The sequence below is a fragment of the Agrilus planipennis genome, unplaced genomic scaffold (genome assembly GCF_000699045.2).
Source record: "Agrilus planipennis isolate EAB-ADULT unplaced genomic scaffold, Apla_2.0 scaffold280, whole genome shotgun sequence".
NCBI lineage: Eukaryota > Metazoa > Arthropoda > Insecta > Coleoptera > Buprestidae > Agrilus > Agrilus planipennis.
The window spans coordinates 56,262-71,984 of NW_020438973.1; the positions used below are offsets into that span (position 1 = coordinate 56,262).

At 33.1% G+C, this 15,723-nt stretch overlaps 1 protein-coding gene across 1 annotated transcript; it reads left to right on the top strand.

Annotated features, from left to right (window-relative positions):
• The first annotated feature begins 5,673 nt into the window (after nt 1–5,673).
• LOC108742312 (myrosinase 1-like) lies at nt 5,674–10,292 on the top strand. Its single transcript, XM_018477482.1, has 8 exons — nt 5,674–5,732; nt 5,791–5,885; nt 5,971–6,546; nt 7,387–7,475; nt 8,023–8,322; nt 9,708–9,842; nt 9,911–10,017; nt 10,069–10,292. The coding sequence occupies exons 1-8, from the start codon at nt 5,686–5,688 to the stop codon at nt 10,196–10,198; spliced, it is 1,479 nt and encodes a 492-aa protein (XP_018332984.1). The 5' UTR covers nt 5,674–5,685; the 3' UTR covers nt 10,199–10,292.
• The last annotated feature ends 5,431 nt before the right edge of the window (nt 10,293–15,723 follow it).

A 15,723-nucleotide genomic window follows, 5' to 3' on the forward strand; every position in this document is an offset into this window, starting at 1 on the left:
TTTAGAGACAGCTTTAAATAAAATGGAAGCGGTATTGACAAACAGTATTGTATAAAAATAACTAAAAGTAAAACAAAAATACTGGTATGCTGGGGAAGAAGAAAAAGTAGGGAAAGAGCAAATATAAAGGTATGAGACGAAAAATTAGAAGAAGTGGCTGATTTTCGATATCTAGGAAGTCAGATAAGTCAAGACGGAAGGAGTAGTAGGGATATAAAGCAAAGGATAGAGCAGGGTCGAGTTGCTTTCAATAAAAAGAAGTCACTTCTATAAAATTTAGAAATTCGAAAAAAATTGTTGAAGGTGTATGTTTGGAGCGTGGCGCTGTACGGATGCGAAACATGAACGGTGGGCGCGGCGGAAAAGAAAAGGTTAGAAGCGGTCGAAATGTAGTGTAACAAGCGAATAATGAGGATATCGTGGATAGCAAGGTTAGAAATGAAGAGATACTAGAAAGAATAGGAGTACAGAGGACCCTATGGAAGTCAATAAGAAATAGGCGAGATAGGTTGATATGACACCTTCTTAGGCATGAAGGTCAAATCGAAGAGATATTAGAGGCAGAAACAGCAGTTAAGAGGAGTAGAGGTAAACCTAGACTAGATTACTGTTCGCAAATAGTTCAGGATGTGGGTTATTCTAATTTTAGTGAAATAAGAAGATTAGCTCAGGATAGGAAAGAGTGGTAGTGCATGTCCAACCCGGCTCTAGACTGACGACCTTATGATGATGATGATCAATTGCACGCACTCAACAAAAATGTTGAACGTTGAAGTTGACACTGTCCTCTGTCCCTTGATTAATAACTGCTCTTCGTTTTTCAACCTCAGTTTCAATTATTGCTTCTTGGGTTCTGTAAAGTTAGTAGATAGTGTTTCTCTCTCTGTAATCTATTCCTGCTTCTCTCAAAGTATCCATAATTTTCGTTCAATTCAACTTTTGGAACGTCTTTGTAAATCTACAAACACTATGCACTACTTAAAGACTCAAAACTAGCAGTCTACCGAGCGGCATGGCCTAGAGGTCTAGACCATTGCTTAGCATTCGGGAGGACGCCGGATCGATTCCGGGTCCGTCCGTCTGCCTTGGTCCAAGTTTTTCTATGGTTTCCTTGGGTCACTTAGGCAAATGCTGAGGCAGTAATATTCCACAGATAATCTTTCACTCTCTTCTGTCTTCATTTCGTCCGTCTCATCTTTCTCACCCTAACCACCACCACTCACCCATTCCCACGATTCCTGAAAGCAGGCTGAAGAGGGCCTTCCGCCCTACCTTCCGGCATAGTCCGGAGGGACTGCCCGCCCACCAACATTACTGGCTGGTGGGAATGAAACACCCAAAAGTTTTTTTTTTGCAGTCTATCTTTAATTAATCGTAGAGCTAATACAGCTTTCGTTTGAGCACTTCCGTGTGATATGTCCAGACGCCTTCCGCTGCAGCTGTGGTTATGTTTCAGTTGAAGTTGAATTCGTTTTTTTTTATAATCAACGATGATCGTGTAGTGGTCGCAAGATTGGAATTTTTATGTTTTTCTGATCTTAAATGCTGGCAACTCCATGGGCTATGTTGAATTCTGTATGACGCTTTTCACATTTGAGTCCGATGGAGTACTGTTTTGTTTTATAAACGGATAATTTGTAGTTTAATTTTAAATGTACACTTGCGTTTGGGCATTGTTAAAATAAAGTGTTCATATACAAGAAATTTAAATCAACTACGATAGAACACGTGAAGAAAAAATGTGTGCAACAGAGGAACGAACGAATTACATTACTTTCGATGAAGACTAATGACAAAATTGAATGTTGTTGTTACTTATAGGTATCTATGTTTATAAGGTTCCAGCAGTCTATTAAAAAAAAATATTAGGCATTGTGGCTACTCTCTTTGTTAAAACGGCGCATTTTTGCTTCTCGAAACTGTGCTTGCGGACAACGGGAAAGCTACGGGAAACGGGACTGTACCGTTCAAAATGGATCATATGGTAGACAAGCTGTGATCTGTACCGCACTAGCATTTAAACCCACCCATAAGTTTATTAAAACTCTTACTTAAATCAAGTAGATTTTTATGCAGAGCAACATAATACCTATTATTTGTTTCCATTTTCTACATGAGTTCATGGTTTGTTCATTGCTGAACATGCAGCAATATGTGGATACTTTCTTCTGCGAATAATAGCTCCAGAGATAATATTTAAATTCTAGTAAAACCTTTTAGGTAAGATTAATGTCTTACGTGTAAATTTATTTTAATTAAATGAATTTTGTGTACAGAGAACATAACCTTATTAAAAAATTGTACGCCGACAAAAGAAAAAAACGCAAATAATATTTGATGACATAAATAGATAAAAGCGATAGCATTGAAACGATGATTTTTAATGTAATGTAAATTGAAAATATTTTCTCTAATATTAATTAGTAGACTTATCGTCCTTGTTGTCGTATATGCCTTATCTATTCTGATGACCACTGAACAGACGACAAAAACTTTTTTGTAATGAACTTGAAAAAACAGATGAATTTAGATGATTATTATATGAACTTTATCCTTAAAGCTGCATTTCATGTAATTTCATCTTTATTTTATTGAAACTAGCTGTGCCCGCGGCTTCGTCCGCTTGGAATTCAGTTTGTGACTATGAGAATCGTATTTTATCAATTTCTGAATTACTTTAACGTATAGATATATGTCGTCGCGGGGTCTTTCATAGGCCTTTCTAGGTTTTACAATTTTTTTATAGAAAGCACCCATACATCTCTTACCGACGAGACAGCGTCCGTCAGAAATGTATTCGCTCACCCGTTTTTCCATCAATATACGTTGCAAAATTTGAATCACGAAAACCCTTTTATTCTAACGGAATGATATGCAGCCTATGTCCACCGCAAGGGTTCATTCTAAATATTGGTGAAAGAATTTTTGATGTCAGATGAACAGTTTCGGAGATTACTTGCTACATCCCAACTTACAAATTTACAAAACGTACAAACTTCACCTCTTTATAGCTTTGGTATAAATCTGGTGTTCTACCATCATACCTCTCCTATGCATACATCCAAATTTTTTGTGATACGTATCATTGTTTTGCACCGTTTTGTTTACACATTGACAATAGCGATTATAATTTATAATCACCAGATATGTAAACAAAGAATAGCAAATATACTCTTTCGTTACATAACATAACAGAACTGTAATAATGCTTCCTGCAAATAATTTTCCTATAGTTGGACGTTCAAAATTGGCGTAGTCCGCAATAAAACGGTCGCTTTCTTTTAACTTACTAATTAGAGTGTTACTGACAGAGCGCCTACTTTTAATTATGACAGACGTTATAGGGAATATCGTAAACATAGAAAAGGAATGTCAGGTAGAAATTGCAGCGAACACTAATAAAGGAAAGGAAATAACATTACACCAATTAATGTGTAACAGAAAGAGATGCAGACAAGCAGAATTTGAGCATGTTGTCAGTATCGGACTTTAAAGTAAGTTCAACATTTTCAGGAATTTAGGAAAGCAAAGATGCTTCTTTAAAGATATAATTCCAACCAGGTAGTTATAAAGCCGGTTCTAGCCGATCACCTATGACCGCCCATCGAGAGCTCTGCTCGTTCAAGCTTGTTCCGACTATTTCTGTCTTGCTCACGCTTGGTGTGTATTCTTTCTATCTTCGCGCAGATTTCTGCAAGGTCACAATTCTAACAAATTGAAATGGACTGTACGCTTCTTATAAGAAATTATTTATATGTATTGTATATGGATATCATATTCGGAAATATTGATCGCGCTTTAGGAAAATTAGAGAGAAAGTTAATAATTTTCTTATTACGTACGTTAGACATTAGTATCATATAGGGAAAATACACACTTACAACAAAATAAAACCACCCACCTCCACTTTTTCCTATCTTCGTATTTCCGTAAAACTAGAACAACCCACATCCTTAACTACGCAACCACCCAGCATGCTGCCGGAAATAGGCAGGTCCGCATGCAGGGTGCCGAGCTGTTTTACCGGGAAATTAATAGGAAACACGTGCATTCAGGGACGTACGTTTATATTGTACGGATCGATGGAGAGTATTTACAATTGCAGTTGACAAATTGCATTTAAATTTGTGAAAATGTTTGATGCGAACAACTTTATTGCATTGGTGCATGCGAAACCGTCATTAAATTCCAAATTTCAAAATTTCCAGCAACTCGTCGAACGATTTAATCGACATTCGATAATAACATACTGTTGTGTTTTCTAATATTACTGTAAAATACCGGAAACCTTCCGCTTGGGTTGCCTTCAACATAATAAGGATAAATTTAATATTACTGCGGGAGGGTCTTTGAAGTAACCCTGCGGTTTCCAAAGGGCAAATAAATTTTATTGACATACTACTTCAACTGTTTGACACAAACTGAACGATCACCGGAAACGGTACCTGCGCTTCCGGATTTAGACGCCGAAAATATGCACAATGTGAACACAACACTCTCTTGCCAATAATACACATACGTATTTTATGCGTCTGCAGAATACTCATAGTGCAGACCCGGCTTATTTTCTGTGCACAAGAATCTACACAAAAATGTCTTTACTTGATCAAAAAATGAAGTATAGTAATACTATTTTTCGTAAAATTCTGTAATTCGTATTTTTAAAATAATATATGATATCGGATTCGTTTGAGTTCTATTGTACCTTCAGGCTATTTGTAGGAATATAGCAAATTTCGACATACTTTCATTTGAATATTATTTTAGTATTAGTATGGTTTTGCTATTATAAAACTAATTAAAATGTATTAAATCAATTGTCAGTATAATGCAATTAAACAAAATTGTAACAACAAACAAATAAAAAAAATATTTTTGAACTTGACATTGATTGATATCTCAATACAGACAAAATTTTACGCTAACTTCACATCCTCAGTTTATGCTTAATTAAGAATTTTAACTAAGGTATAATTTAAAATAATGCGATTATTATTTGTTAATAAATTAATGGGCATTACTTATTGCACTTAATTATTCTTAATGACTTGTTTACTTTTTAACTTTGTAAACAAAAACGTGTTGTTAGTTATAATATCATTTTTATTCATTTAGGAAGGTCGATCCACATTTTGAAGAATAGGGTGATTAAATTTTTTTCTTTAATATATTTAAATAATTCATCAAACCAATTCACAGAAAGAGAACATATACTAAACAGGAGAACTGGATTAGACTTTTTTATTACCACGTATTATTCCATTTTATTTTGGTTACAATTTTTGATAATCGATGTAAAAAGATGTTTCTCATTTTATCATCATTTTAGTCTGAACTACCTCATTTCTGACACATGTTAATTTCGAATGAAAGCTTTACCTAATTAAAAAGTAGACACTGAATGCAAGCGAAAAAAAAAACTGAAATTAAATTTAAAGGTATCAAACAATGTAGAACAGTACATACAATTCGAAATGCAAGAATCAATTACCGATATCCGTCCTTGTGCCCTTTAAGAACCGAATCCTTATCTCTAAATTAGATACAAAAATCATAACAATCGTAATGTGTACTAATCAAGGTACTTTAAAAAAAACATAGTGATAGCACTTCGTGAAGGTAGTAAAAAGTATAAAAACTCATGCTTTATAGTAAGCGGAAAATTCAAACACCCTCATTAGAAAAATGAAAGTTTTACTGTACATCTTCGGTCTTCTCGTTTTCAGTTTTGGGTTGGTTAAAATAATAACATTACTCATCGATAAAATGAAAATAAGTTTATACTTTTAGGACTCATGGTGACTCAATATATCAATTCCCGGATGACTTCCTATTCGGAACCGCTGCAGCTGCTTACCAAAATGAGGGAGCTTGGAATGTTAGTGGTATGTTGCAAATAATACAAATCAAGCTCATTAGATTAAACTAGTAATAATTTAATTTATTCTTGGATTATCGCCTATTTTACAGGAAAGGGACCTAGCATCTGGGATACTTTTACGCATCTACATTCAGAGTTTGTAGTAGACCATAGTAATGGGGACGTTGCTTGCGATGCTTACCACAAATTTAAAGAAGATGTTCAAATTTTGAAAGAATTGGGAGTAAAATTTTACAGATTTTCAATAGCTTGGACAAGAATATTTCCAACAGGCCTACCACATAATCCCAATGCTGATGGAATAGCCTTTTATAATGCCCTTTTAGATGAATTACAAAAGAATAGTATAATTCCAATGGTTACAATTTTCCACTGGGATGTTCCACAACCTTTACAGAATTTAGGAGGATTCATGAACCCAAAAATGATAGATTACTACATTGAATATGCTCGGGTTGCTTTTGAAAACTTTGGTGATCGCGTGAGATATTGGATAACTTTCAATGAGCCAAAACAGTTTTGTCAGGAAGGCCATGGAGAAGCGTATTATGCCCCGGCATTAAATATGTCTGGAGTAGCGGATTACTTGTGTGGCCATAATTTATTAAGATCTCATGCGGCAGCGTACCATCTTTACAATGACATTTATCGACCTCTTTTTGGTGGTAAGTTTCTGTAGGATCCAATAGGAAGTAGTATTTACTAGTATGTATATTATGCATCAAACTAATCAGTATGTGTCATGTGAGATGTTTTCAACAAGTAGGAAAAAGTGAATATGAATCATTAGCATGCCTACCGAAGGTCAGTCCCAAAAACACTATTTCATTCATGATACGGATAACAAACTTATTCGATATGACAGTGGAATAAAAAGCATAATTAAATTTAAAATTCAATTCTTCAGATAATGAAGATCTTTTTCCCCAGAACAATTTTTAATTGGAGTGCAAAGCGCGATGCGGAGACCTATATTCTAATTTAGGTCATAATAGCACAAACATTGATCTCTCAAAAATATTAAGAGATTCAGTAATGGCAATATTGACAGTGAAAATGTATACATTCTTGATCATTGGAATAATGTCCCATCAGAAACTGAGCTTTTTCTGTAACTAAAATCAGCCGCCCCTAGATCCTTCCTACTCCTAGGCCCAGACCTATCGCCAAATCAAGCACTATAACAATTCATATAACCATATCCACTTGGAACCTTTAACTACTTACTTTCTGTTTGAAAAGAATTAAATTTTTACGGATTTTATGGAGCCTTTTAGAAGTTGTTCATGTTTTCTCTTCGGAAGTGCTTGACATAAACATAACACATAATATCTTTTTCTCGGATAACAATTTGCTTGCTTTTGTTATTCCGCTTTTTTTTGTTTCCAATTTTGTGAAATTGCTGGAATATCTTTGATTTAAATAAATACTATTTTGTATCAATTGAATGATATCAAATTACTTTCGTTTCTGATTACAAATATCAATTTATTGCAATTTTTTAGGTGAAATCGGAATTACATTAAACGGACTTTGGTTTGAACCAAGTAACCCGCAAGAGGAAGAAGCTGCTGAAAGAATGAGACAATTCTATGTAAGAAATATCTTTTGTAAAGTAATTCACTAACAAAAATAGAATATTCTTGATGTGGAACGTCTTTAGAACGACAATAAATTTTCAAGCTTAGGAAATGAAAAATGTAAGAATGTAATAAGTAGTGTCGGGAAATATAACGTAAGTTGAAAATTTTGTGAATCGGAGTTCCTGAATATTTGGAGATATGATTTTCGGTACTTATGAACAAATTGGAAAAGTTATAAATAACATAAAATAAAGACTATTTTATATTAAGTATATAAAATGTTTTATGAAGTTATTTAGTCAAATTAATTGTTATATTGAGGCCGAATAAGAAGCAATGTATTTCCGAATTAACGTAATTCGGAGTATTACAGCAATAATTAACACGAATTCAAGTGAATTTGTAAGTGTCCCATATCGTTATTGGCATTGTTGTCGCTATCTGCTAATTATGAGAGAAAAATTTTCACTTCTGACACGCATTCATTGTATACGCGCTCTTGTGCTTTATTTTACTGTTTGAATGGTCATCGATAAACGTGTTACATTGTTCTTTCAGCTTGGATGGTGGGCGCATCCAATATTTACAGCTGAAGGAGATTATCCTCCAGTAATGAAGGAATATATCGCAAAACGTAGTGCGCAGCAAGGTTTTAGATGGTCACGCTTGCCAGAGTTTACAGCTGAAGAAGTTGAGTATATTAAAGGTAGTGCTGATTTTTTGGGTTTCAACCATTACAGTACTTTTTTGGCTGCCAACGCAGAGAATGATGACCTTACCATCTCATTTGCAAATGATCATCAGGTTAAAACGTTCTTGGATCCCAGTTGGCCAAAGGGAGCCTCATCTTGGCTATCGGTAATTTGTATACATTTTTTATAATATACACGTGCATAATCTGTCGTTTTCTACAGATATCTAAACATTAAAGCATGCAAATTGATCGAGACTGCTTACGGTGTGCTGAAGAGAACATTTCAAATACTACTATTTTGTTGTCCTTTAGTAGACTGATTTTTTTCTCTACATATCCTGCTTTTTCCTCCTCATCCTTCAACCAGTACTTAGATTACTCTCATTCTCCATTTTAAATTTTGCTATCACCGTTCCTTTAATTAAATATTCTGGTGTAACATCACTCTGCCATGCCTCCCGTAGAATTTCATTTAATCCTTTCGCTTACTCTGATTTTTGCATGCCCCTCTAGTCCTCCCTTCTTTTCAATGCATTCTTTACCATAATACCCATGCTTATTCTATTTTTTTTCTATTCACCCATTTGCCCACAATTTATAATTATATCTTTCAAAGCTTTCTCTCTATCCTTATCGTATCTATTTTTTATACCAATTCTTAATTTTTTTCCACACTTCTTGTCTTATATTTTATTTTCTAAAACTCCTTAGCTTTTTCTTATACGTATTTAAACTCTTCTTCTTGCTTCCGCAATCACACGCTTAGTTTCTCTTCATAATATATAGTCCGAAGTGCCTCTTTTTAATGTCAATATCAATTTTATTTATTTTCTGTAAGTACCATCAGCATACTTGCTTAAACTTTCTACAACCAAAGTTTCCTACCAGAGTTTCTAATCTTCTTAATCAGGACTACTAAATTCAAAGAGACTAACAGAAAATTTTAAATTTATTCAAACGTCGACTATTAAATAACGGTCATGCTTAGGATTAATTGATTAGACGTTTAAATTCATTGTTTTTCGGTGAATTGACCAAAACCGTATTGGCCTATGATCGAACTAAAATATACTTCGGAGTTCGATCAAAACAATAAGTCAATTAGTTCTCCCTAGGAAAGACCGTAATTCAGATTTTCACTATATTCGAACAAATAAAAAAACAGGTAGGAAAACAACTTTCAAAATTAGGTTCCACGTAAATCTTTTTCTATCAAAAACTTTTACAAACAAGTGAGTTTCAGATCTCGAGGTAATAATGCAGAATATATCGTAAAGCACCTTCAACTTTTGATTGCAAATTTCTTTTTTCTTGAATAAGTGTATAGTAGCTTGAAATTTTTTGTACCTACGGTCAATAAGCAGGCAAACGTGCCTTAATTCGTTGATTACTGTATTTCGTTGTTAATGATTGAATTACTCCGCATCGAAGTTGAATATTATTATGAGTTGATGATATGATGAGTTATTTATCAAATATTTTTGAGTATATTGTAATTGTATTATATTGTGATATGCATAAAAATTACGATGAAAATATTGCCGTTTAGGTGGTTCCATGGGGATTTAGAAAATTTTTGAAATGGCTTCGAGACAGTTACGACAATCCGTATATAGTAGTGACGGAGAATGGTTATTCTGATTTAGGACAAATCCATGATGCAGAACGGGTATCTTACTATGGGGTAATTTACTTTAAAGAAAACATTATTATACAAACAAAATTTAATATCTTCCTTTTGTATTTTTACAGCAATATTTAGAAGCTCTTCTTCAAGCCATATACGAAGATAATGTTTCTGTTATAGCATATGCTGCTTGGACATTAATGGATAATTTTGAATGGTTTGATGGATATAAGTAAGAAGCAAGCTGATATCTAACCAAGAAATATATTATATTTGTTTGTAGAAGCCGTTTTGGACTTTACTACGTCGATTTTTCTAGTCCCAATCGTCCAAGAATAGCTAAGGATTCTGCAAGGTTCTACAAGTACGTAATCGGAAACAACACTGTCGTTCCATACAAGAAAGTTAACTGAGAAAGGACAAATGAAACTACGATATGTAAAAGGATTCTCAATTTTCATTACCTTTTTGTTTAAGTCACGAAGAATAAAAACTCTTTTCATTTGAGATTTATTTCATTTCATTTTTCTTTATGCTTTAACATAACGAAATAAGGTGACAAGTAGAAAATGCTAAGTCGAACATTAAAACATCAAGTGTTGAAAAACTTTAGCCGATTGTATTAAACTTTATTTACAATGTGTAAATGCTTTAACATTTTTATTAATTTGTGCTTAAAATGTTAAATATTAAATCTGCATTTTCCAAATATTGGTAAAGGAGTATGCATCATTAGATCCAAACTTGTATTATGGGATACAAACATGCGTATAAACTGTTTGGATTCATATATTGGAATTATCCAAGCGGATAAAATTAAATCCAATCATATATCTGTGGCTTGGAACTAAATGGGCTAATGTCAAAGTCTTCCCATTTTAGAAAATTGCAGTTGATGTTTTTTCAAAAACAGTTTTAATTATAGCTTAAATGGAATTCAAGCTTTACTTACCAACTTTGACTTAACATGTCTAATATAATTGGACAGAACATGGTGGTGTTTTAACTCTTGGACCATGCAAAAAAACTGGCTACATCTTTAAAACCGCAGGCAACAGTTACCGTAGTTTCCCGATGTGCGAAAGGTTAGAAATGCTGTTTTTAATAAAACTACACGACCGCAAGTAACGTTCGGGATGAGGCTCTGAATCGTTTATGATAGTAGCAAATTTCGCTAGTTCTGTTGAGACTGCGTAAATGTGATCTGTTATCTAGTTGTTATTCTGCGGTTCTTGTTGCTGCTTGATAAATTGGTGAGAATTTTTTCATTGAGCTAGATCCATTTTTACAGTAAAGGTTTGATTTTGGGCAGTTTTGTTGTACCTTTTTGAACATCTGTAGCGAACCTATTCACTAAAAAAATACCTGGTGAGATGGGTTTCCTAGAAGTTAATCGGTTGCTGAAGTCAGTTGTCAGTTCATCAAGTGAATTAATTTTAAATACTTTCAGAACTTTCTGCACATGGCCGGCTGAAGAGGACCCTAGTTGGTCCTAGAACGGCCTGAGGTAGAGAGGTTTTAGTCGATAGGTCCGAGGACTTCTTCCTCGGGAATCCGACACTACCCAGTCGTACGGACGGCTGGGTGTCTTTTGAAGATTCCACTTCTTCCACGAAAACATAAAAAAAAAATCTGCACATGGAGAAGTAATAGTGTCAGCACCATTTACCCCTAAAATATCCTTGAAGATCTTGTCACCGTCGAATATTTGTGTTTACCTGAAGGGTTGTGATGGTTTCTTATCTCCCAGTGTACCAGTTCCAGCTCGTTTAGCATTTTATTTTTTGAGAGTGATTCTTTGAGTCACCGGAACGCTAAAAAATTTGCTGTTTAAGTTCATTGTTTTTGCCTAACCCAAATCGAAAATTTCCAGTAAAATGTTTCAGAAAAAAAACATGTTTTATTTGTTTAATACATGTAATTTCTTTAATTATAGAATAAAATGAATTTCTGCGCTTTATCGTGCATTAGTTGTGTTTTGTGTGTCTTCAATACTTATACCACAAGAATATCTGCAAACCGATGGCCCTTTCTTGAAACTCCAAATTTGCAAACTTTTCTGTCTCAAAATTATTTCTCTAATATTTGGAAATTGGTTTATATTCAGTACGTTATCAGTTTTCAATCAGGGCGATAAGTATGATATAGAGCAGAGGTTCCCAATTTTTTTTTTCTAAGAAACCCCTTTTTGGCCCACCCTTTTTTGGCGGAATCTCATCTACAGAGTATTCATCTTTAGGTTCGATCCAAATTTGAATTAAAAATAGAGTGGATGAATTCTTAATATAAGTAATCATACCCCGATACAGTTAACATTGATGGTTTAGACTAATTTGCAAATAGATTCTGTACTCAGTGGTTGTTCTGTAACTCTTTTGGAAATTATTCTTAAAGGATTTTTTGAGGTTCAATAGATGTTCTTTTATAGTTCTAACCACATCTGAGGTTACTTATTGTTACTCATTGTCTTCGAGAAATGTATTTAGAAGAAGAAAACATTCGTAACGTTTCTGTTATTCATCATATTCAATCCAGAAGCCAGATTTATTTTATACCAACCAATAAGTCAATTTCATTATAAGTAGGTACATTTCTCGTCATGCAATACTTAATACATGACTAACGGATGTAAAAAATAAGTTACTAAATCTTCTTCCGTTTGTGGAAGGAGTGATTGATGCTGACTTCCCATATCTTCACATGCTTTTTTAAAAAGCCTTGACTGCAATACATCTGTTACTAATGACATTCTCGGATAACGATAGCTACATTTAAAAAATGCGAAAATAATTAAATAAATAAATGAGTCAGGCTGCTTTGCGTGATCAGACAAGGTCTATAAGTGTAATAAGTAAGGATGATAACTAGACAAACAAAATAACTGAGGAAACAGAAATGAACCGGTGAACAATTTATTGTACCTTAACGTAATACCGAATGCTCTATCTCGCGGAACTCCTATGACCCTTCCACGGAAGTCCAGGGTTCCACAGAACACCTTTTGGTTTTTTGGGAACCGCTGATATAGAGAACCAATAGCATATTTCTATTTATTATTAGCTGTCTACATAAGCTTTTGGATAAACGTTTTTCAAATTGTGTCATATTTTTTTAATGCCGAAAACATTTAAGTTACACTTTACCGCATCAGATCAAAATGAGATTTGGACTAATAAGGGTAATGATATAAATGTTCTATTTCTATTCAAAGGAAAATGTTTTCGTATTTTTGTAACTACACCTTAGAAAACGATAGTTTGAATCGTACAGATCAGAATATTTTTAATGTTGAAGTTTTGCGCATCCAGGGGCCGTAGCCAGGGTTACGCTATGTCCTAGCTATATCCGGCTGGACTTGCCCTGGAAAATCTTCAGCCTTTTGTAGCCGCTACGCCGCTAGACTGAGCTTCCTGGAGCTTTTGAAAGTTCTGAGTTGTACTTCCTCTCTCTTAACAAGGATTAACAGTTCACAACAAACACCAATGAATATCAAATTTGATCCCTCTTGCATATGAACAAAATCTTACAAAAACTTAATACATTCAGTTGCTTTTAAAAAAATTTAACCAGCAAAAGAACTGATGATTACTTTTCTAATATTTTTTTTATTTACAATTAAATACTAAATTAATAAAAGAACTCAATTCTGTTATTATTTGAAAATTGGACGATTTGCATTTTAAGTTTTTATATTACGATTTTATTAAAGAAAATGTTTCTTTAAAAAGCAGCTCGAAATCTGGGATTTTCCATGTTGACCTCACATGTAATTTTTTTTAATTCCCCGTAAGTTTTCTGGAAAAGGGACAAAAACAGTAAAAATATAAAATATAATTATTTCATAGAAAATCTATGGCAAAAACGAAACAAAAATTGTAATATTTGCTGTATATATTGATTGTATATTGTATTACAAATTGTAGTTTAATTGTAAAAAAACAAAAACAGTAGCATCCCTAATTGTGTTTACATGAAATAAATATAAATTAAAGATGAAAATTTACCAATCTACTGCAATTAAATTATAATTATAGCTAAATTATAGCTNGCCTTCACCAAAATTTTTAATAAAATAAATAGTTTAAAATAAAAGAATTTGCTTATCTATGCCCCTTGTATTTAGTAATAATAGGAATAAGACCTAATTCTGAAACAAATCATATATAAAGGACAGTCTGAACTTCCTCTTAGCTAAAACAACATCGTACATAAGATTATTCTAGAGTTTAACAGTTTATTACCGAGATTCATCCAAAATTATGCGAAGATAGCAAAACACCTGATATCTCTACTCAAGAAATACAAAGCCGTGAAAATGGATAGATAGCGAGACTTTAGAAAAGTTCAAAACTCTCAAATTAAATTAATTCTATAGTTTCTTTGATTTTTCGATTAATTTGTCCCAAACTACTGACTGTCCGATATTATTACATTTACCCTAAAGGAGCTATGAAAAACGGTCTACCAATAGCTTCCATCAGTAGGACGTTAAACCCTGTTACTACTGAGAGGGAGCTTTTAATCATTGTTTGGGTAGTCAAACAATTTCGCTCATATCTGTACGGAAAACAATTCAAAATATGCTTTAAGTTAAAAATCATTATACAAAACGTTCTCGCAAAAAAAGGAAAAGACTTTATAACTAATAAAACAATGTCTATAAACGATCTTTTTTGATTAAAAATAGCAATGAGAATGACTTTCTATTGTGATGAAAAATTTTAAGAACTGCCAAGTTACGAAACAAATTTATAATAAAATTGATAAACTGTGAACGTCATATTTCCTTAGACACCCCTCCTCCCTTATCACATATCGTCACGCTAAACAATATCCCTCCTTCCCCCTTATTTGCGAACGTATTTTATGAGCCACCCTTATGTATCTTTCTTTCATTCCTACATTTTTAAATATATTTAAAATCATCTCCGATTTAACATTGTCAAAAACTTTTTCTAAATCTACCAATCCTATGCATAGAAGCTCTTTATTTTTTCTTTCGTTTTCTCTATTGTTCGTAAAGCTAAAATGACCTCCCGCGTTCCTCTATTTCTTCTAAATCCAAACAGGACTTCCCCTATTTTTTCCAACCTTCTCTGCACAATTAACTAACTTTAACGATCGTCAACTTGTTGATCGTTCCTTCGAAATCGGTTCAACTAATATTTCTAAGATTAGTTTGTACAGACAAATTTTTTTAAAGGTCGTTTATGTCTCAACAGCATGCATAGTTAAAAAAAAATTTTGGAAAAGTTTTGCTGACAATTGCAATTAGCTTTCCTGCCACCAGATTAAATGATGATGACCAAACTCATCCTAAAAGCTAATTTTCACTTGATTCTTATGCTTTTGGATGCGCTGGGCCCGTTATGTTAAAAATTGGGGAACTTTAATAAAATGACAACTTAGGCAAAAAAGATCATAATTGTCATTATTATACATATTATATACGCAAACAAATTAGGTACTTTTATGTTTTACCGCATTTTAAACAACACGAAAATTTTATAATAATAAACAACAATATGGTTATTCAGTTTCCCTTAACAAAACGCTCTTCAAATTTATGTTATTTAAAATTCGATTATATTAACATTATCGGTGTGTGTGCGTGTGTTACGTTAAACGTAAATAATAAAAAAATAATTTCTTTTATTAAACAATTGCTAAATGATATTGCTATATGTATGTAAAAATAATAATTATTTCATATTTAAAATAATATTAATCTACAATACATTGGCTACAGCTGGCGTATTAAAAATAAATAATAACACTTTTGTGCTTTTACTTTCTGTATATAATGTGCTATAAGTATAATACGAAGGTAAGCTTAAATTTATCCCATTATATTTTTAAATAGTATGAAAAATTTGGTACGGGAAAAATCACAAGAAATATTCGTGAGTTTCCAATGTATTATTTTTGGTCGTTATAT

Bases quoted from the DNA above. Each gene is read 5' to 3' on its own strand.
- LOC108742312 (XM_018477482.1), top strand. From the start codon at position 5,686: ATGAAAGTTTTACTGTACATCTTCGGTCTTCTCGTTTTCAGTTTTGG. The intron at 5,733-5,790 runs GTTGGTTAAAAT...TTATACTTTTAG, and splicing joins CTTCTCGTTTTCAGTTTTGG to GACTCATGGTGACTCAATAT. The intron at 9,843-9,910 runs GTAATTTACTTT...GTATTTTTACAG, and splicing joins AACGGGTATCTTACTATGGG to CAATATTTAGAAGCTCTTCT.